The sequence below is a fragment of the Argiope bruennichi genome, chromosome 6 (genome assembly GCF_947563725.1).
Source record: "Argiope bruennichi chromosome 6, qqArgBrue1.1, whole genome shotgun sequence".
Lineage (NCBI taxonomy): Eukaryota > Metazoa > Arthropoda > Arachnida > Araneae > Araneidae > Argiope > Argiope bruennichi.
Genome location: NC_079156.1, coordinates 110,749,246 through 110,772,975, shown reverse-complemented (window position 1 = coordinate 110,772,975; position 23,730 = coordinate 110,749,246). Strand labels below are relative to the sequence as shown.

The window sequence follows — 23,730 nt, the reverse complement described above, 5'->3', positions numbered from 1 at the left end:
CCTATTCATTTTTTTTTGACAAAAATTCGAAAACCGGTTTTTCAAAAAGTCGGTTTTTGTATAAACCCTACTAAAAAATCTCCCCCCTCCCCTTGTAATTCAAAATAATTTTTTTCGCTTAAAATTTATACTTTTTACTTCACATTTCATTATTGATATTAATTTATTTTAAACTTTATGTCATAACTTTATATGTTGTAATTAATTATGTTATTTAACTTTATATTTCATCTAATTCAAACAAATATAATTGACAAATCATTATTTTTTATGTATTCATAAAAATGTTAAATTAAAAATTTAAGTTCTAACGCATAAAAATATTTACAATGAGAAAATTAAATAGAAACAATAAATATATATTATTTAACTTTTAAAATTCAGATATAAATTCAACCAAATTGTTTTACAACTTCCTTTTCCAGACTTAAAGATATTATTAGATAAAAAATATTGGATGTCTAGGGAGTCGAAAATAAAATATTTTTCTTCAAAAGGAAAATGAGAAGTCAGGTAGAGGTAGTAGATAAAGATAGTATTAGAAGTAATGTAGACAATTCACTTTTGATCTTTGTACCAGCATCTATTACATTGATTTAGTTTGTCTTGGAATTATCCAGTGATTTTATATTAATTAATATTACATATTCCCACACTTTAAGCATACAATTTATTTAGTAAATTTTCTCACAAGAGATTTGCAAAAATATTTCATACATAAAGAAAAAGTTATGTAACCACAAATGTTGTGATTTTTATTAAGGAACCAATTTACCGTAAGGATCTTTCGTACACTGACACTCAAAAATAAGTGTTAATTCTAAAAGCAATTACTTCGAATATTAAATTTATTTTTCAATTCTAATTCCATATCTAAATTAATTATTTTTAAAAATTTTGAAATGTAGTCAAAACTGGTACTCTATATTCACAATCTAAAAGCATTCTAAAGAAAAATTTCATAATCAAGAGAAAACCAGTAAAATTTACAACAGAATTATGTGGACATGATTCGGCAAGATTTAATCAGTCATCCATAGTGAAATTTGAATTTGAAATTTTCTCTTAATGTGACCAAATCTCTAACATTTACCCTACCTTTTTTAAAAAAATTTATTGATTACAATTGACAGTATATAATAAAGAATACTGAAAATAATGCATATGTTTTTTATTATTAAAATATATCTTTAAAGATAACTAACAAAATGATATATTAATAAGTAGCAATATTTCAATAAAAGTTAATCAAGCAATGAACAGTATATTACAAGGAGTATATGAAATTTATTTATAGCATTAAATATTGTCACTATTAGTGACAAAAATACAGTGAATAATTCTTTTGTTTTGTGCTATTCTAAATTTATTTTTTTTAATTAAAGTTATAATGTTAAAAATCCAATTTGGCAATTTCCAATAGTAGTTAAAACTTACTTCCATTGTTATTATTTATATTTTATCTAGATAGCGAATTTTATTTCTGTATTAAGAATTTAAATATTCGAATATTACTTCTATATTTGAAATATAAGATAACAAAACTCTATAAAAATACATCTGATAACATTAAAAATCTGTATGTAATGTGAAATACACATTAATATCCACATTTGCTAATTGTTAAAAGTATCATGTTGCAGTTATTTACTTAATGTAATGTTAACAATTAATATAATTATTTACTGTTTAGTGGTCAAATTAATACTCTGAGAGCCAAAACAGTTATCAAATTTCCCTTGTTTTGCAGCAATTTTTGATCGGTGAGAATTTGAGTGATTAAAATCTGGTCAACTATTTTCTGTATGCCTTTGCTGATTTGTGATGATTTCAAGATGGAGAATTTAAGTTAATTAAGTGTTGTTCAGAGTGAAAGAGAATCTAACATTACTGGTTTTCTTTATTTTAAGTGAAATTCATTATTTTTACTCATAACAAGAAAATTATTAAAAGAGTCCTTTGAAAGAAATAAAAATTAAATTAACATTATTTCAATTTTATCTAAAATAATCTATTGAACATTCTTGCTTTCAAGATAACAAAACTTCATTTCTAATATACTACCAATTATAATACGATTTTTTTTTTTTAATTTTCAAAAGTAAATATTGATTTATATAAATATTTATAGTTTTATGCCATTCTGCAGAATTTCGCAATCAGGTTTCATTCCAAATTAATTCAATTATAGTTTAGTTTACTTTTTTACATTTATTGTTAAATGCTTTCTGAAATGGGTTTCTGTGGTAAAGCTTCACAGAATATGTCAAAGTTGTAAGCAAGCAATGGTAAAAATATCTTCCAAAGTGTAAAGAAAATATTTTATTACGTAAATCTTAAAAATATTATTTTTCACTTTCATATGTCAGAAAAGTTTTCCATAGTTTGTGTACGAAAAAAAAGTTATTACTAGGATAGAAATCATAAGGAATTTTGTCTTTTTGTTTTGTGCGAATTAATAAAAGACAGTTTAAACGGTCAGGCCCTGTTTCGATAGACAAAGTCAATAAATATCATCTTTAGGCCAGGTCTACACTCGGCCAGTAGGCAGCGCATGCGTAGAAAGGCTGAAAAATGCTGTTCGGTCAATGGCAAGTAATTGTCCCGACGGAACAGTAACATGCTGCTGTATTGTATTTTTTTCTTACTGTGCATGCATTTGAAGAATTTGGCGGTTTTTGTTTTGCTTGTTTGTTTGCCTGAAAAAATTGATTACATATCATAGATTAATTCCAACATTATTTGCTCTTTGTTCTTTCTGGTGCGAGCCCCCCCCCCCAATTTTATTACTATTTTTCTATAGTTTTCTGAATTTGACCTTTTCTTTTATTTTACGATGTTTCTTTTTGTAAATATCCTCCATTTTAATATGATACGAAATTCAAAAGAAAAATTGAGGGACGCCAAAATGGCAATTTATAGCCAAGCATGGAATTTTTGAATATATACTATGAAATTATGGCAAACATAAATCAGTCCCTTTCTGCGCATGCGCTGCCTATTGCCCGTATTATAATTGGCCGAGTGTAAACCCGGCAAAAATCTACATTATTAGAAAAAACTATACAAAACGCTTCACATACACATAATTGCGGTTAGTTTGTATACTTCATTAAAATCTTAATTAATAATGATTATAGGAAAATTTGAAAAAAAATGGCATGGAAACTTTGTTTCAATATATGTGTCTAAATTTCTTTTTTAATATTTCTTCGATCCCGGACTCTGTTGCAAATAATTGTAGACATAAGGTTTCTCTTTTGTATGTATCAGTAAATGCGCCTTTAAATTCCCCTATAGGGAAGGGAAACCTTTGTTGTTTATCTCGCAACTGCTATTCAGTCGTATGCGTCAGCAAGTATTTGTGATAAACTTCAGCGAGAAAAAGTTTTCTTGCATACAACAGGAACATGTCTTTTTTTTTATTTTTGCATCCGGCAATAAATGTGTCTTTAAACTCCAGGGGTTCAGAAAATGCTTTATTGCTCACATTACGCAAGGCAACGTAACTCATATTTCGCAATGTCAACGCAAAGCAATTTCACATCTATTCGCAAGGAAAACGTTTTGTTGCACATCTTAAAATATGCGAATTTAATTTTGTATGCGTCAATAAATATCTTCTTACAATGTTTCGACCAGAAAATATGTTATTACACACACAACGAACATGTAGCTATTTTTTAGAATGGATCGGTAAATGGGACTGCAAATTTCCTTTTTCATTAAATGCTTTATTACACACAGAACTTTCTGCTTCGTATTTATCAGAAAGTATTTACATAAAATGTTTGCACAAGAAAATGTTTTATTGCATATATTTCAAACGTCCGGTTTCTCTTTTGTATGCGTCAGTAAATGTGAGTTTAAACTTCTTTTAAGAGAAAACATTTCAATCCAAATGTCAGAAACCTACGGTTTCTCTTTCGTATGCGCCCTTAAATGTTCCCGTAGAAAAAACGCTTTATTGCAAATATAAATATATGGGTTCTCTTTCGCATCCGTTTGTAAATGTTTCTTTAAATTTTCTGGCACAGAAAAGGCTTTATTGAAAACGCCATAAACATTCGGATTCTTTTTCGTATCCCTCCGTAAATGTCTGTTTAAATTTCCTCGTAGAGAAAATGTTTTATTGCATGCCTCACAAATATATGGTTTCTCTTTCGTACGTGTCCTTATGCATTTCTAAAATTCCTTTTGGAGAGACAGCTTCATTGCAAATCTCGCAAACATACGGTTTCTCTCTCGTATGCGTCAGTAAATGTCTGTTTAAACTTCCTTTATGAGAAAACGCTTCACTGCAATTCTCATAAACATGCGGTTTCTCTTTCGTATGTATCCTTAAATGTACACTCAAATTACCTTACTCAAATTTTTAAATGTATATTTATGAGAAAACGCTTTATTGCATATCTCACAAATATATGGTTTCTCTTTCGAATGCGTCCATACATGTCTCTTTAAATTTCCATGTGCAAAAGCAGCTTTTTTGAAAACGTCACAAACCTGGTTTCTCTCTCGTATGCGTCCGTAAATGAATGTTTAAATGTCCTCGCTGAGAAAAAGCTTTCCTGCAAATCTCACAAACATACGGTTTCTCTTTCGTATGCGTTCTTAAATGTATTTTTAAACTTCCGTTTCGAGAAAATGTTGCACGGCAAATCTCACAAACATACGGTTTCTCTTTCGTATGCATTCTTAAATGTCTCTTTAAATTTCCTTTTTCAGAAAACGCTTTACTGCAAATCTCACAAACGTACGGTTTCTCTTTCGTATGCATTCTTAAATGTCTCTTTAAGTTTTCTTTTTTAGAAAACGCTACACTGCAAATCTCACAAACATACGGTTTCTCTTTCGTATGCATTCTTAAATGTCTCTTTAAATTTCCTTTTTGAGAAAACGCTACACTGCAAATCTCACAAACATACGGTTTCTCTTTCGTATGCATTCTTAAATGTCTCTTTAAATTTCCTTTTTCAGAAAACGCTTTACTGCAAATCTCACAAACATACGGTTTCTCTTTCGTATGCGTTCTTAAATGTATTTTTAAAGTTCCTTTTTGAGAAAAAGCTTCACTGCAAATCAGACAAACATACGGTTTCTCTTTCGTATGCGTTCTTAAATGTATTTTTAAACTTCCATTTCGAGAAAACGTTGCGCGGCAAATCTCACAAACATAAGGTTTCGCTTTCGTATGCGTTCTTAAATGTTTCTTTAAATTTCCTTTTTGAGGAAAAGGTTTGCTGCAAATCTCACAAACATACGGTTTCTCTTTCGTATGCGTTCTTAAATGCATCTTTAAACTTTTTTTATGAGAAAAAGCTTCACTGCAAATATCACAAACATACGTTTTCTCTTTCGTATGCTTTCTTAAATGTATCTTTAAAGTTCTTTTTTGAGAAAACGCTTCAACGCAAATCTCAGAAATATACGGTTTCTCTTTCGTGTGCCTCCTTAAATGCCTCTTCAAACTTCCTTTATGAGAAAACGCTTTCTTGCATATCAGTGAATGTCTCTTTAAATTTCCTCGTACAGAAAACATTTTACAGCATATCTCACAAATATGTAGTTTCTCTTTCGTATGTGTCAGTAAATTTGTCTTTAAATATCCTTGTTGATAAAGTATTTTATCCCTTATATTACAAGCATACAGATTTTTCGTATGCGTTATTAAATGTATCTTCATGATTTGTATATTTTACAAGAATTGACAGAATATTTTTTTATAAAAATTCAGAGGACTACTTTCCTTTATTGCATATATAATGTAATAGCTTTTCTTCTCAATCACTGAGTTGATGAGATCTTAAGATGAGATGATAAGCAATATTTTCGCTCTTAGCGTTGCTTCCACAACCTGAAAAATAGAAAATTTCATTAATCTTTACACTTGAAGTTAAATTTTCAAAAATAAAGAAATTACAAGCCTACAAACATTAAATAAAAATATTTTAACAATGTATTACAATTTATTAAAATATATATTATGTATATAACGTTCTATACAAAATATTTTTTAACACACAACGTATTATGCAATGCATTTTTTATAATGTGCGTTATACACATAACGTACAATACTTTGACGTTAAGATACAAATGTTTGTTAAAAAAATGTAATGTTTTCTATCAATATATAAATAAAAAATTTTATCGAATCCCACATCAAGAAGGCAATGCCTCATTCTATATTTAACTAAAAATTCACTTTAAATGTGTTAAAATTAGGTCATTCATTTAAATGAATCAATGTAAATGTTAAACTATTGAATGTTAAGCTAAAGTAAAGAAACTTGTTGTAGAATTACATTTTAAGATATTCCTGAAAAATAGAAGATTTTAATGTAGTTAAACACACACTTGAAAGAAATTTGGTAGTTGTAGAAGAAATAATGCATCCTTTAAGTTACTAACATTGAGTTTCATTATAAATAAATAAACTGCAGTACTTTTATCTAATTAGAATAAAAGAGAACGCGCATGGGTGTTTCTGGTGTGTTACAGAATAAATTGTTTATCCGGGAAAAAGGTGCACCAAGTAATATTTTTTTAAAATTTTAATTAATTAAAAATAAAACAAAATTTTGATATTTTTCCTGAAAATTCTCGATACTATTATTTTGTTAAATTGATTTATATAATATTTTAAATAATAATATAAAAATTTTCTTTTTCACAATACCAGTTTGCTTACTGTGCAATTCCCCCCCCCCCGAATACTGGTTTTTTTGGTGGTTTTAATCAAAATGATTTTTTTAATTCTAATTTTTAATAATACATTTTGTTGCAAAAATCTCCACTTGTTTTCATTTTTTTTATCAACTATATAATCGTGAGATTTTATAGTTGAAATATCAGGAAGAAAGATTTTGTTTTAATACTTGAGTAGCGTGCTTAAGAAATAACTTAGTGAAGTTGAGTATCACAAATGTCAGAAAACAAATGGTGCCAAATTTAATTACACTATGAGTACATGGAACTTTATACACAAATACCAGAACAGGACAATGATTCTGAAATAATACGGTTGTAATGTCTGCAATGGGCTGCGGTGTCAAGATCTCGGCTTCGGAACAGGATAGCTTCAGGTTCGAAACACCGAAGAACCGTCGTGTAAGGTGCAGGCTAAATACATCGGGGCCAAATGTCTTCCTGTTGGTGTGGTGTGAAAGTTTGGAGTGAGAGTGCCAGCTAAGGTGTTGTCCTCGTCATCTGATCGCGATTCAAAATTACGAGGTCCGTTCCAAAATTGTCCAGGTGTTGCTTTAAAAACGGGATGTTACTATAACTAAACTAAAGTAATGTCTGCAATGATTCGATACATTAAAATATTGTGTTGGGATGAAACGGAGCCATTATTCTCAACGAGCCAGATGGTCGTCAAAAGCGACTAGTTTGACATAATTTCTGAGGAGGTGTTTATATTCGGGCAAGTGCCTTTATGAAATTATAAATTATCATAAAAAAGAAAATACTTATAATATTCATCAATGATATGAAAAGTACTGAGACATCTTAAATTGATTGATGTTTTCACTCAATACTTTGCGTACAATGAAATAAAAGTTCATACAAAATCTACCGCTTCCTTATACTCCACTATTAGAACACTAATTAAATCTCTTTCATGCATATATGTGTCAAATCAGTACCTTAGAAATGGTAAAAGATTAACTAAATACTTACACCATGGTAAATGGGAACTTTTTTCTTTCATGCTGTGTATGTATAAGCAATTATTTCTATCATTTTCATTCATTTAATTTTAAGCACAAATATAAAAAAATCTCAATCTTTTTTTTAAAAAAAATTGAACCTTTGTAATATTGTATGATATATAATTTACTCATTAACATTTTTTAAGGAAATAAACACTTTTATACTTTATTGGAATTTATATAATAATTATATTTTGTTTAGTCGTAAAACTGTTTATTTACGATGTCTGTGCACCTCATATTTTTGATTAATAATAAAAATAAGTAAAAAAAAAATCAAAAAATTATTTATAATATGCATAATACAACATGAAAGCGAATACAAATATTGAACTGCCTTTTATAAAAACCACTTTATTAAGCACTAGCCGCTTTTGTTCGGCCAACTGGTTCGCCGAGATCAATGGTCGCTAAAATCTTTAATTCAATATTTCATACAACTTGGTCTTAAAAACAAAAATAAATACTTTTGAGCTTAAAATTTTGACAAGCAAACAACTGACACCATTTTAGAAGGCTTACAACGCTCTGTAAATTGTACTATTCACTTTCCTACTTTTCTATCATCGCCCATAAAATTTGAATTTAAAGATGAAAGCGAAAATGATTACACTTCAATTAATAGAAAAAAATGTCCTGAAAACAAACAAGTTTTTAAAAATATGAATATTAGTTTTAGTTATATTAACGTCCCGTTATAAAGCGACACTAGGGCTGTTTTGGGGCGGATCTCGTAATACTGAACCACGGTAAGATGACGAGGACGACACCTGAGCTCCACATTACACCAGCGGGAGGACGTGTGGCCCTGACGGATTTAACGTGTAACAGACTCCTTTACACGACGGTTCTTCAGTGCAATCGGGTCTCGAACCTTACACCTACGGCTCACGAGCCGAGACCTTACTACCAGGTCACCGCGGCTAATCCCTTAGTGAGATGGAAAGTGGTCTACCTAGGGTACTAAAATGAACAATTATTCCTGGGCCGGGATAGCCTGGTTGGTAGAGCGTTTGATTCGCGTCCCTTAGGTTGCGAGTTCGAACCCCGCCGACCGAAGATTCCCCGCGTGCTTGGTGGCTGACCCGCGTATAAATCTGTCGCGGTCACAAAGCCTTCCATGTCGAGAGTAATACCACTGTCAGTACTGGATCAGGGGTGATCGTTCTCTGATTCAGGTCTAAATTACGATCTGTGAATGAAATGCGTGATTGAAGTCCGCCCCGTAAAAAGGGTTGTGACGTGTGTGTAGCTAAGTCGTTCTCTTGGCCCTAGATGGCGCTACTATAAAACAACAGACGCTCCCTCGCCTGCTTAAAATCGCTGTCTTCGAAACAGGAGGCTTGTCTATAGCAAGTGCCATAAAAAAAAAAAATCCTGCTTACATTACACCCATTTAAACACCCAATTAGTGTTATGATCTGGGGTTATATGGCAACAAAATTAACGGGCAGAATTAGTGTGATCCATGAGAATGTAAATGCCATTAAGTTCATAAATGAAATAGCCTTTCCAAAAACTGCTGCCTTCTGTATGTGATCTTTCCCAGATAATGAAGAACTTAGAATTCATCAGTAATCAACTATGTCATAATGCGATTGTATGTAAAAACTGCCTCAAGACAATCCTATCTCGCAACTTTATCCAAATCGAAAATCTATGAAGCACACTAAAGAAACCTGTTACGTTGAAGTAACCTAGCTACTAAAACCCAATTAATGAATAATAATTCACATCATAACAGCTGAAGAACTAAAAGCATTGATGAACCCCAAGGGATGACATTCCGTAATCAGTGTTAAAAGTTACCCAAATACAGTAGTGGCCAAAATTGTGAACCAAAAATTTTAAGGCTTTCTAACTATGTATGCTTATCGAAAATGTAAAGTTTCACAAAACGGAAACACTTACATATCATTTAAAAGTGAATTTAATGCTGATTTCAATACCAAAAGCAAAACTCAAATATTTGAAATACAAAAAAAGTTGAGAGGCAATAATTATCGAGATACATTAGATGCTGATAACTGCACTGAGTTGTCAGTGCTTAGTAAGGTAGCCTTTATTTTTTATTACAGCTTAACACTGATGTTTCCTTGAGCTGACGACAGTTTTAAGCTCTTTCTTCGTTATTGCTTGATGCCAGGAAACAATTATAGACTCAATCAATCTTCTTTTATTTGATGAACGCTTCATATATATAAGAGTTTTCAAACGATCCCATAAGTTCTCAATAATTTTGAGTTTCGGACTGTTTCCTGGCCATGATATCAATTCAATGCTTTTTGTACTCAATCACACTTTCGATATTTTTGTTGTGTGGCAAGGAGCTGAATCCTGCTGAAAAATAAATGATGCATTGTTGGGAAAGAGATCACTGATGGAAGGTGTAAGTTTTGGCTCTAGAATAGTGCCAATGTATTTTCTTGCATTTAATTTCCCATCGATAACATGAAAGAGACACCGTCTGCTGAATACCGTCTGCTGACATGCATGAACAAATCATTACACTGAGTTCTTCATTGTTGCCTGAATGCAGTCAGGATGTAGCTCTTCGCCTTTTCTATATCTTACCTATTTTCGTCATTGCTATCAAATAACAATATCTTTGTTTCATCACTCCGTAAAACTTGTAGCCACTGATCATCTGGCCAATTAATGTGTTCTTTTGCCCACTGTAATCTTTTTTATACACTGCTGTAAATGTTTTCGTCGAATTCTACCTCTTAGTCTAACATCTAATAATCTTCTCCTGATTGTTCTTGAACTGACATAAATACCAGCGTCATTCAATTCACTTCTGGTGGCCGCTGATAACATTCTCCCATTATGGAGATATAGTCTTTTAATTTTTCTGTCATGAAAAGATGTGGTGTACGTTTTTCAGCCATTTCCTGATTTTCTTTTTATTGAATTTGTCTCTTGGTATTGCACACAAAACTTTTGGGCGTCATATGTAGTTACTGAACCACCCACCTGTTTTGCAATTTCAGCATTGGAAAGACCACATTCATGTAACACAATAATCTTAGTTCTCTTTCTAAGTGTCCAATCTATTCATGACTAAATATTAGAAATATTTACAACAATTCCTACTAAATATTAAAAAGCTTAACAAAATGTCTTACTTGTGATTTGATTACATAAAAAAGCAGTCTTCCTTCTATGGAAAAAAGCACGATAGTGACCTGTTCCAATTTTCAACATGATGTCATCTTCTTCTGGCAGTTATTTTACATTTTGTTGGTTCCTAGAATAATGGTCAGGAAAATTAGAAGTTACAATCCATTTCATCACAGTGTTTGTTATTCAGATTAAATTAATAATAACTTTTTTTTGTATAGAAAATATTTGAATTTTGCTTTTTGTATTGAAATCAGCATTAAATTCTCTTTAAAATTATATGTAAGAGTTTGCATTTTGTGAAATGTAACGTTTTCTATAGGCATACAAATTTAGAAAACATAACGATTTTGAAAAGTGTCCACAATTTTGACCACCATTGTAAGTATTAACTGTCCCAAGTGAGACTTTTTTTTTCCTTATGTCATTATTTCTATACTTCTTTACTACAGTTTTTCCAATACAAATATCCACTACAAAGAGTATTTTGGAAAACTCTTGGTTAAATGATCTAGAAAATGATGTATAAGTTTATGATATTTCAGTTACTAAAATTATTGTTATGAGCCATCAAATCACAAAAATGCATTCTCTCCCCTCCCCCTAAATAAAAAGGTTTCGTCCACAATTTTGACCATTACTGAATGTAGAACCACATTTTATAAAGCCAACGGTATAGAAATAAAGTATTTTATATTACTTTCTAAAAAAGTTTGTAGTCATAAATATGAAATTACATAACTTATTGCATATTTTTTTCTCTAAAACAACTATTTCCATTATTCTTGCTTTTAATGAACTAAAATTCACATGCCTTTATATACAAAATTACCCGAATTTACACACGTCAGTCTCACTTATCACTTCACTTCAGGAAATAATGTAAAGAATTTTTTTCAGGTTCTAGAATATAATATTACAAAATTGCTTACCACCGTAAGCAAAGGAATCAAATTTTAAAATTTAATCTTTCTTTTTGAAAAACTTTCTTTTTTATATATAAACAGTTTTATTTTTTAAATAAATAAATAAATTCAGAAGATAAATCACATTAATTTAACCTGACATTTTTTTTAAAAAAACGTTTGTTTGTGCAAAAAAGATTACTCAGAAATGTAGTGTTTAAAATGCAAAAAAATTAATTTTCAAAAATTAGAAATTTGCAATTTTTATATATTTTTAAAGAACTTTTTAACATTCATAGTAACTATTTTTTATTAAATGATCCTTATAGTTAAAATATAAAAGATGGTCTTGTTTTATTAATTCAAACTACACACATATCAAGACTAAATGAATAAGAATCGTTAAGTTTCAAATGTATTTAATTTCAATTACAAATTGAAAAATTAACAAGAATTAATGGAATTATGCAATATGCTGGTTTACATGGTAAAAATTCGTGAAAAGAAAATATTCTGTAACATAAAGTCCGTCCGAAAAGCAATCAAGTACTTCTTAATGTTCGTAATTTATAAAAGCTTAACTCAAAACCTATCATTCAACTTGGAATATGTCCTCTTTAAAAATATGCAAAATACTTTCATATAAATCTACATATTTACATTTAGAAACTCTTCAAATTTTAATATTCCAATCTTCAGTTTTTCTTCTTTTAAATGATTCTGAATAATGAGAAATCTCTAGATTCAGATTAGGTTTAGTTATATTAATGTCCTGTTTTAAAACAACACTAGGGTTATTTTGGGACAGACTGCGCAATATTGAACCGCGGTCAGATGATGAGGATAACACCTGAGCTGGCACCCCCTCTCCAAACATCCACACCACACCAGCGGGTGGACGTTTAACCTCGACGGATTTATCATGCACCAGATCAGTTTATACGACTGTTCTTCGATGGAATCGGGTCTCGAACCTTAAACTCTTCGGTTCCGTAGCTGAGACCTTTTCCCACCAATAGAACTCTGTAGTCAGTCATGCAATAGCGTTCGTCGATGGAAAAAGGCCCAGCCGTTCGTCCATTTCTTTAAATTCACTTGTTATCATATAGTATGTAATTTTTGTAATATGAGCCATCTCTAAGCATTCATCTCAACCGGGCTTTTCCCTAGGGCCTGTGAGAGATATTTGAAATGATACATAATCCGGTTAGTAGCGGCCTGTTTTTCCAGCCAGAGTTAACATAATGCATTCAAACTTATTCAAATTAAAATCAAGTATCGTTTAAATTTCGAAATGCTATTCGATCTATATTCCTAATTAATAACTTTTTGCAAGTTTTATATTAATGATATTTTATTGCACTAAAAATATTATATTATGATTAAATATAATTCATATTAATTTAAAAATGTTGTCATTTCTCTATAATTTTATATAAAATTACTTTAGAATTCACATTTTGAATTGTTTTAGACTCAAAATATTGATATCAAATCATCCCCAAAAAGTAAATGATAAATAAAAGTTTAGTTATTTCAGCATGTAAAAATTTGCTATTTAAAACTATGTATGTAGAAATAAAATAAAAGAAATAAAATTGTTTAGTTTCGGAAGTTAGAGAAGGAAAAGGAGATATCCAAGACGCATTACCTAAAAGCTTCTATAAAGCTTAATCTGATCTTGGCGATATGATTGATCGATTGTACTTCAGGAAAAAACTGATTTCTAAATATACAGTAATTTAATATTTAGATTATTCAGCAGGTTGCAATCAAGTAGTGTTCCAAAGAACGTATTTTCCACTTCGTTACTGAATGATTGAATTATATTTTAAGAATTGTAATTGCAATTTAAGAATTCATTTTTATTCTTTTTAATATTTTGTCCATTAAATAATTTCATGCAATTCGCAAAAATATCCAAAGCAACATGTAATAATTTTGAGATGCCCCTTTTTATTATCATTTTTTTGTTACATAACTTTTTTTTATTGCATTTAAAACTATTATCATTTACATTTAAAATTAGCAAATTTTTAAGAATTTATTCAATTAGAATTTTGGCATAAAAAAATCTGTCTGTTTTTTAAATAGATTTAAAAAAATCTCAAATTAAAAACATGTAAAAAAATATAATTGAAATTTAGTAACAATAACTAATAATAATTAATTACCAACTTGAAATAAACGAATGTTGCAAATTTTTATTACATAAACACACATTCAGGTAAATTTTATGACAGGCAATTTATTTTCAAATATATTTCACATATAAACCTTAAAAAAAGGTTTATGTGAATTCGTATACTATATTTACAGTTTGACGTAATCTGAATTCAAAAGGAGGGTGATTTCTGATTTTCAGCGCCAGCAGCGACGTCGACAGGTCAGAAATGACTGCCTCATTTTTCGAGGAGCATATATTCTGCAATCATTAAGGCCAATTATTTTTGTTTTCATTGAGCAAAACTAAAGATTGCACTTGATGACTCTCGGTAATTCCCGTGATGTTCCAGCAGCATAAATTTCTTTTCAGGGAAAAAAAAAAAAAAAAAAACCATAAAAGTTATAAACGTACGTTTTTTTTTTTTTCTTATTTCCATTAATACATATTTTATTTAACAGACTTTTGAGGAATATACAAAGCTATACACTAGCACTGCTAGATCGGTTTTGCGTTTTCTTCAAGGAAATGCTATACAATATAAATCTCAGGAATTTCATTTCTCATTTTTTTATGTATCAGTAAAGGTTATTCAAATTTCTCTGTTAAAAAAAAACATTTACTGAAATCCCAAGCATGTGGGGTTTTTGTGTGAATAAATAAAAGTCAGTCAGACTTTTGGAGAATGTAACCCCTTCAGATGGAGAGCGTGGTGCATAAAGCGCTCTCACAGGCCCGAACGCTCTGAAGTACAGCGTCACCACGGGCCCACGCAGTCTAAGCAGTTAGGCCTAATTAAAAAAAAAAAAACGCATAAAATCATTATTTTCATATAATGACTTCAATTTTTAAAAATACTATTACTGAATATTTATTAACATAAAGACTACAACATGAAATGAATGAAACAGCCAAACACTCAGCTTTTAACTATACTCACGGAAACAAATATCATACGCATGAAAATAAAGTTACAAATATAAAAGTTGTATAATATTTTAGTCTCAACCCGAGCAATGGTCAGTTGAACACTCGTACCCATATCTTCCTGAAGAAGAAAAAACCAAGCAATCAACAAGAACATCGGAGTCCCTTTAAATCACGCGTTCACTTTTAGAGATCCGTTTGTTTATACCAATAAATCTATTGTATCTAGATACGCAGAATAGAAAGCAATGCCCGCACATGAAGGTCAAATGCCTTAAGACTCGACTGTTACGTATTTCAATCTTTTCATCATGGCATGCAAAATAAAACTGATTAAAAATACATACTAATTACTATGTATCAAACCTAAAACTGTAAACGATAAATTACTCCCACAAAAGCTAATAAACATTCCATCCTTTTCCCACTCATTCAAAATATAAATAAAAACCCACAGCGAAATAAATCACGGACCTTTAAATACACAAACCTCTCGAAAGAGCCGGACGAGTGCAGTTGTTTACATGTTTAAATACCCCGTATCAAATAATAATAAAAAAGAACATGGAACAGACCGTACATATTGAAGGTAAACACTCTGTGACATATTCTTTAAAATTATAAAGGACTTAACCGCCATCTAGTGTTGTTAAAAAATTTAATAAAACGTCCCAAATAAAATAACTGCCGGAAGCCGCAAAGGGAAAATCGCGTGATCACGGTCCTCAACAGGTAAAGAAAAGTTATTAACGATCTACTTCATGACAGTGGAAAAAAAAAAAAAAACCATTAAACATTTTATAAACTAAAATTGCGCTGTATTTTTCTGCTTCAATAAACAGTTATTAAATTTTACAACTTAAAAAAATTAAGGATAAAAAAATACATTCAAATTTTCTCTCATTTGTGTCATCAAAATTCTCTTAAAAATGCTCTTCCACCACAAAGTACTCTATCGCAGATAATCACGTAAATACGGTTTTTCTTTCAGATGGGTCTGTAAATGCCTTTTCAAACTTCCCATTTGATAAAAATCCTACACACATCACTAAATTTGATAAAAATAGTACACACATCACAAGGATATGGTTTCTCTTTTAAATGTGTTACTAAATGCTTTTTTAAATTAGGAGCAGAGAAAATGTGTTTTTAACTGATGTATATTTAGTATAATACTGTTTCCCAATTTATTGCATAAATATATATATATCTATCTATCTTTCTTCAAATATGCTTGAAACAAATTTGCCAATTCTAGAACAAATGCTATATCCCGTAAAATACATTCAGTTACAATAGAGGTATACGAGTTTAATTTGGTAGAATTTAACTCCTTCAACACATAAACAGTAGAGAAAAACTCTACACAGTAAATGGATTTATCATATACAATTAATGTGCCACTGGCACAAGAAACAAACTGAAAAATTTTCAAAAGTATGAATTATTTCAATCTCATTTATCTTTCTCTCAAAACTGTGATATTATCGGATTAACTCTGCTAAAAATTTAAGACATGAAAAAACAATTTACAAAATCTTCTTATTTATGGCTGAAATAAATGAAAAAAAAAGAAAGAAAGAAACACAGATAATCTATATATATATATATATACTGAAGGCATCTTTATGGTTAACTTACACAGTCAAACTATGGAAGAAAGCTCCAAAATAACTGTTGCTGTTGGCGATAAGCGAGGATCGAACTCGCAACCTTATGGTTCGTAGGCGAGTAACATGACCACAAGACAAAAGAAATTTCTCAGGTCTCGTAGCTGTTATCTGGCTTATAAAGCGTCACCACATATTAACATAGATTGTATTAGGGAAAGTAAATAGGTAGCGCTTTAGAATAACATGAATGAAAGATGGCGCTACGATCACTACAACAGGAATCAATCACATGAGTTTTGAAAGATGCAATCAATGCTGCAATTTCGGAAATAGCTCATATGTATGCTAAATGATAATCATTTTCTGCAAAATAAAAGCTGAACTTTTGACAGTAATTAAACTACACAGCTCAGAATATTGCTTGTAATTTTGAAAACTGATTATACTGAGTAATTATTCATGAAGTAAGCATGTGTCTAAATTAGAAGTTGTAAATTCACACACACACACAAAATCTAAATAAAAAATGACGATCTGATCTCAAAAGCATTTAAAAAAAATTAAATATAAACAGTTAAGTATATTTTTACTCTTTAAATCCACTTATTTCACATTTGCAAAGATGGAATTTCCAGTTTGTCAGGCAATTATTTATAATTATGAGTTTTGTTTTTTATTGATTTTTCTATTGCTTTGTGTTAGGCTTGTTTTCAAATTATGTACACTTTGTTTGTATTTTTGAAGTCAATACTAATCAATGCATTCTTATAATATCAATTAATTTAATATTTTATTTTAATTTTATATATTAGTTTCAAATGGTTAGAGAATTTAAGAATAATTAGCTACCAAATGACACACTTGAAATAATAAATGAAATATCTAAAAAATTTAAAATAGAAACAAAATTATTTAGACGGTTTTTTAAAAGAGAGTTTTTTAAAACTTATTTAATTTATTAGAACTACCCACAAAGCAATGCTCAAGTCATAATTCTTAGTGTGTCGCTTATCAGAAATTAAAAACATATAAAGAGCAAAATTTCATTTTCAGAATGAATTCCAATAACTATCTAAAATCTTAGTATTTTAAGTGAATTGAAATTACAATTTATTATATTGGAAGACTATGCAACATGTTAAGTCAATAAAAGTCTAGAGAACACAGAAACAAAATGGTTTTAGAAAAATAGTTTCTAAATTGGATGGTAATTTAACAAAATTTGCTACAAACAAAAACAAAGCACTTTTTTGCCTAACGAAATCTTAATTACACTAACAGAAAATCTATTAATTAAAGAAAAAATTTTGTCAAGTCAAATAATAATTTCCATCATTTTCAAAAAATATTCTAAAAATTCTAGATAATGCTTCGTTTATTAATCATTTGCTTCGATCCCCTTTCAAAGAATCTGTTAAGCATCATAATTAATCATTAATTTTCATTTCTATTCAAAAACAGAAAAGGAGAGTCATTTCTATCATAATTAACATTTATACTTTAAAAGTATCTTTTAAATCCCAACAAAGAAAGGCTCAAAATATTTTCTTACAATAAGGACTCTGAATAAATAAGAAAGAATCTTTGTATTTCTTCAAACAATTGAAATATAATGTATGTTTTTCTTTAACAATTTGTAAAATTATAATGCAAGTCTTCCCCCCCCCCTTTCCCAAATAAGAATAATTTTGCAACCACAAATGGAATGCCTGTATTGAAGTAGGGAGAGTGGGGAGAATTGGCAATTAAAGCATACAAATATTTGAAAATAAGGATTTGAGCTGCCAGAGGTGTACTGATTGTTACTGGAGCAAAAGCAAAATGGTGTTGTTTTTTCCCCCCTTTTTACTATAAAGTTTAGCTGAAGGAAGTAAATAAATGGCATACAGCACATATCTTTTTACCGCTTCATCATATCTTAAAAAGTGAAACAAATGCATAAATGTTTTTTCTCAATGGTTCCCTGACATCTCAAACTTTATATAGTAGATATGCAGCTCAATAATGAAGGAGAAAAAAAATTAGTTAAAAGTCGAGTCTTGGAACTTTCCACCTAATTATTTGTGTTGCCTAATTTGCTATGAAATAACAGTTTCTTATTTGGAGACAGAATAAGAACAGATTTCTTATGAACAGAAAGATTATTACAAGTTTACAATTTTTTTTGATTAATATTTTAAAAACTAAAGATAAATCAGGAATGTTCTCAATAATAATTAATTACTAAGCCTTCTTTGGACTATTTGAAAAATATTCCTTCAATTCTTTTAATGAGATTAGTTATACAGACAAATAATGATCTAAATATTTCCTATTCTTTTCATTTTGAAATAATATTTTCAATTTTTGAAATCTTTTAAAATTAAAATAGCTAAAAACAGCAAGAGCTGAATTTTTTAATAATTTAGCATTTATAATTTCTTAAAAAATCTTGCCTTCATCTTATACAAAAATTTAAACTTTTAAAACCCAAGGAGAAAAAAAATCATACAATGTATATTAACAATTTACAAACAATAGTAATATTTGAATAAAAATAATATTTCAATTTGGATAAAAATGTATTGATTCTAAAGAGGATAAAGCAGAAAAGTATTACAATAAAAGCTTTGAAGTAAATTAACAAAATATATCATTATCTGCATATTATAAAAACCAAATACAGATAAAAAAATTTCTCCACACTTTCAGATACATTTACAATTCTCATCAGTTCTTCCCTCTGACTAAACTTCAGCCAATTATTAGAATTAAAACATAGATATAGTGGAACTCCCTCAGTTTTCAAAAGAGAGCGATAAGATTTCTAGTCTTTCAAAAGCTATTTTATCTTCTTTAAAAGCCTAAAACTGGATATACTTTCAATATCATAACCTCCAGTATAGCGTGAAACAAAAATAACTATAAAAAAATTATGAGGCAATACCAAAAGATGCTCTGATAACATATCCGACTACAGCCTGTCTTCAGAAAGAACATTCAGAATGTAAATCGAAGAAAGCATGTTATTGTTTAAAAATTTCGGAAGCAAACAAACCTAGTGCAGCAATTTAGAAGACAGTGGTCAAAGAAAGAATGAAAAGTAAGAGCATCATATAACGTACCATTTAGACAAAGTATGAATTGAAAAATATTCTTTTTTGTACCAACTCCCTGGTGAATAAAAATATAAATATTATTTTCTCTAACAATTTGTAATTAAAGAAACATCGGAGATCTGTCCATTAAAATTGGTGATCTTCTTCTTTATGTACATAATGAAATAAATAACCCAAAACACATAAATTGGTAATAAATAACCCAAAAAACATAAATTCAAGAAAAGGCTTGAGTGCCTTAGGTTTGCCTGAGGTCATCACATTTCAGTCCCCTCCCCCCTGTCTGCCCTATGCAATGGTTTTTATAATGCAAAAAAGTTATTTTTTCATTATAAAAGACTGACAAAGATAAATTTTTATAACAATAAAATAATACTGTGATAGCAAAAAAAAAAAAAAAAAAAAAAAAAAAAGATATTTTTAAGAGGAGAAACAGGAAAATCAGCGCTCGTTAAAGCATATTGTTTTATTTTAAAACATCTTTTAAATATACACTGTTCCATATATTAAAGACTTATTTCCAACCAAAAAAAGCTAGTAAACTGGAAAAAAATCTTCTATAATATTAAATCAACTACAAAATACCTATTTTTAATTTTTTTTAAAAATTAGTAAGCATACTCTATAATAATCTAATTCTTATGTCTAGTCATTTTTTAAGTGGTGGTTTTTTTCTACTTGCACATTATCAGGAACATATCTCATCACTCCTTTGGTATGATTTCTACAAATGACTTATTTTAAGATCATTTTACTCTACCCTACCCTATTTAGGTTTAAATTACCTTAGCATATTTCTGTATTTTACATACACACTTACGACCAACCTTTTAAATTAAATACATTTTATTTTTCATGTTAATCATCTAGTTTAAATTTTAAAAAAACAATGCATACAAAATAAAGTGAGGATGGTTACAATGCAATATAACAAATTAAAGATAAATATAATTTTCAAAAACTGTACTGATAAAAAAATCTTCAGCTAATTAACATATTTCAGAACTTTTAAAGTATACTCTATGAAGTTAATATGCTTTGTTTTCTCCTGATGATCAGTTTAAATTCACAAAACAATTATACAAGATATGGCAAACATTATAGAAAATAAAAGAACATGGAAGAGAATTTCCACTAGTTTCTAGCAAATTAAGCAAAACAGCAGAAGATTTTTCAAATATAAACAATTTATCACTTATAAAAAATTACAGTTTGGTGATTATAAATATTCTTTAGCTAAGCCAAGAATTGTAATAAGAATGCAATATATTTCTAAAATATGAATTATAACAAATAAATATGCAATAGTAAAAAAAAAAAAAAAAAATAGAACTCATATCAACAAAAATAATAATAATAATAATAAAATTTTTAAAAAAATCAGTTGAAAAATTAGAATGTAGGAAAATCAAATAATTTTTACATCAAAAATTGTATATCTTAATAGTGCAAATTCTCACAAAAAATACCTTTTTTTATTTATACATTATGAACGTGCACATTTTGAAGTTTTATAACACATAATAACAAGCTAAAATCATTTCAAAACCCAAAAGAATACTTATTGGTTATAGTTTGAATTTGAAAATAATTCAATTACTGATTAAACAGAATGGCATTCATACAAATATACATAAATTTCTGTAGTGAATTGAAATAGAATCATATATATATATATAATGCAATGATCTCCTAATTTAATTTAAACCATAATTAATTTTCTAGTCAAATAACTTTATTCTAGATTTTTCTCTTATTTCCTGATGTAAATTCTATTTTTTTCATTTAATTATTTCTAATATGCCTGAAACAAATTGCTTAACAATCCCACAACACAAACAAAAGGATAACAATTACTAACACCCACACATTCCTTTCAAGGTTACTCAAGATTCCATTTCTTGAACTGACACATGTCAAAGAACTTCTATTAGAATCCCTTATCTCATATGTTCTGTTGTGATTGAACACATTATACTATATACAAACTTAGACTTTCCAAAGAAAAATAAATTGAAAATTATTCTAAAGGAGTCATTTTTTTTGGTCATGAATCTCAAAATTTTTCTATATATGTAATTGTTTTCACAATTTATGTTATAAAAGTAAAGAAACCCAAAAATCATCAAGACAGGGAAAAAAAAAACTTATTGTAGAAAGGTTATTCAGAACATTATTGATTTCATATTATCATGCAAATATCCATTTATCTACAAACATCTATAATCATATTATATCCAGAAAGTTATCAAATTTTGATAGCATAGAAAGATCACAATTTCTTTCAGGATAAAATCTCCAAAGAATTGAACCAAATTATTCCAAATTTTTAACAAGTATTAAATTAATTGCAGAAAAAATAAATATTTTAAATATCCTATTTGCAGGGCAGTCTATCAACTTGCAGTCATCTTCTTCATTTAAGAAGTGAAATATATATGATTTCTGAAATTTTTAAACTTGGATTCAATTTTTTTATTCTCTTAGAATTAGATACCATTTCACTTAGAGTAATACAATTAAATGATTATATTCTTCTAGCAATACATAACAACTTTAACTATTTTTCACAGCAAAAATGAAACTTTTATAACTTTATAATAGTATGAAATTGATAGTACTTTTACTTAAGCAGTATTTTTCAAAAATACATGTAAATTATACATGAAAATACAATTATATATATAAATTACTTTGAATAACCTTTCTTAAACCCTTTTATTCCTAACATAATTCGAGCTCACTTTCTTCAATGCACTGGAATGCATGAGCTTCCCTTTCACACATAAGAAAAATTATTTTAACCCTCAAAAACAGCAATAATGAGAATAGAATTCTCAAAAAACTTTTATGTCTCCAAATCTACCTGGGCTAGCATGTTTAATGAACAAATCATTTCCCATGGGTATTAACTCAATCACATTTGGGTTCTCAGAGTTTTGATATAGTAAATCAAAAGAAATTTGCATTAACTTAAAAATAAATTTTATAGATATATGCACAACAGAAAATGAGGTTTTACTGATAGAACTGAGGAATTACTTTACATGATAGATAAATTTTATCTAAAACAGGTTCTTTACTCTAAAACAAATCCTATGTTTCTTAATTAATAAAACCGAATTGGCATATTGTACTTCAGATAATTATTGAGTAAATAAATGCTTCATATTTATTTTGAAAAAATACATTGACTAATCATTCAATTTTACATGTTGAAATTTATGTAACATAATTAAAAGTATAATATATGTAAATATGTAAGTAATACATATATATATAATCGCAGATTCAAAAAAAAAAAAAAAAAAAATACAAACAAAACGTTGCGCGTTTTTTATTTACTAAAGAAGCAAGTATTAAACTTTCAATACAGCTATGCCGGAAAACAAAACTCCATTTCAATAGAACAACTATCATATTTTAACCATATATAACGACGTTTCAATCCTTAAAAAAAACCACTCTTTCAAAATAAAAGGTGTTATCAATCAATTAAAACTTACTTACAATTATTTCAAAGTTAAGATCAGAATGTTGAATTCAAAAACTGTGATGTGACGCTAATGGAGAAAGAAATTTTCTAATTTGGAATAAGTTTTACTGCGCATGCTCAGATTTAACTGGAGAAAACGAGTAATATCCATCCGGTTGCTTGGCAAGAATGGAAAATATAAAAAATTATTCTGTTTAGGGTTATCACCAAAGAGAAGATTTTTTTTCTCTCATTTGTGAATCGGAGATATATTTTAAGAAATTTGCCACATGAGTTTAGAAATTTTTCTATTTTTTAAAAGAAATAAAAAACTGAACTATTACCGCACACTAAATTCTGTTTTCTGTGCAGTTATTCATATGAAACATCGTGCTTGTTTCCTTTGATGCTGACATAACTTTCCTTTTCAAATTTCTTCCAAAAATATCACAGTAATCTTTGATATTTTTATTCTGTTCATCTTCACGTTCCTCCCTGTGATCTTTACCTTGTAGCGGAATGGTATGAGCGAGGATAGAACCTGGCACCTTGTGGTTCGCAATGTAAAAGCAATTGCCAGTTTAGCGTAGCTGTTAACTGGTTTATAAACTTTTACTACAATCTGATGAATTCGCGATAATTCGAATTTTAAAATGTATTTTGAATGATTAGCGCATTTTTGAAGAGAAATCCGTGCTTACTATGAG

The 23,730-nt window shown here is 28.9% G+C and overlaps 1 protein-coding gene across 3 annotated transcripts; it reads right to left on the bottom strand.

The window, feature by feature from the left end:
- Nucleotides 1–3,072: 3,072 nt before the first annotated feature.
- Nucleotides 3,073–23,442, bottom strand: LOC129972375 (zinc finger protein 568-like). Of its 3 annotated transcripts, none has more exons than XM_056086496.1 (3): nucleotides 23,368–23,442; nucleotides 10,847–10,968; nucleotides 3,073–5,857 (listed from the first exon to the last, which is right to left on the bottom strand). In XM_056086496.1, the coding sequence occupies exon 3, from the start codon at nucleotides 5,684–5,686 to the stop codon at nucleotides 4,499–4,501; it is 1,188 nt and encodes a 395-aa protein (XP_055942471.1). In that variant the 5' UTR covers nucleotides 5,687–5,857; nucleotides 10,847–10,968; nucleotides 23,368–23,442; the 3' UTR covers nucleotides 3,073–4,498. The 3 variants fall into 3 exon arrangements, with proteins under 3 accessions (XP_055942471.1, XP_055942470.1, XP_055942472.1); XM_056086495.1 differs by lacking the exon at nucleotides 23,368–23,442 and adding an exon at nucleotides 23,059–23,124; XM_056086497.1 differs by lacking the exons at nucleotides 10,847–10,968; nucleotides 23,368–23,442 and adding an exon at nucleotides 23,059–23,193.
- Between the last annotated feature and the right edge of the window lie 288 nt (nucleotides 23,443–23,730).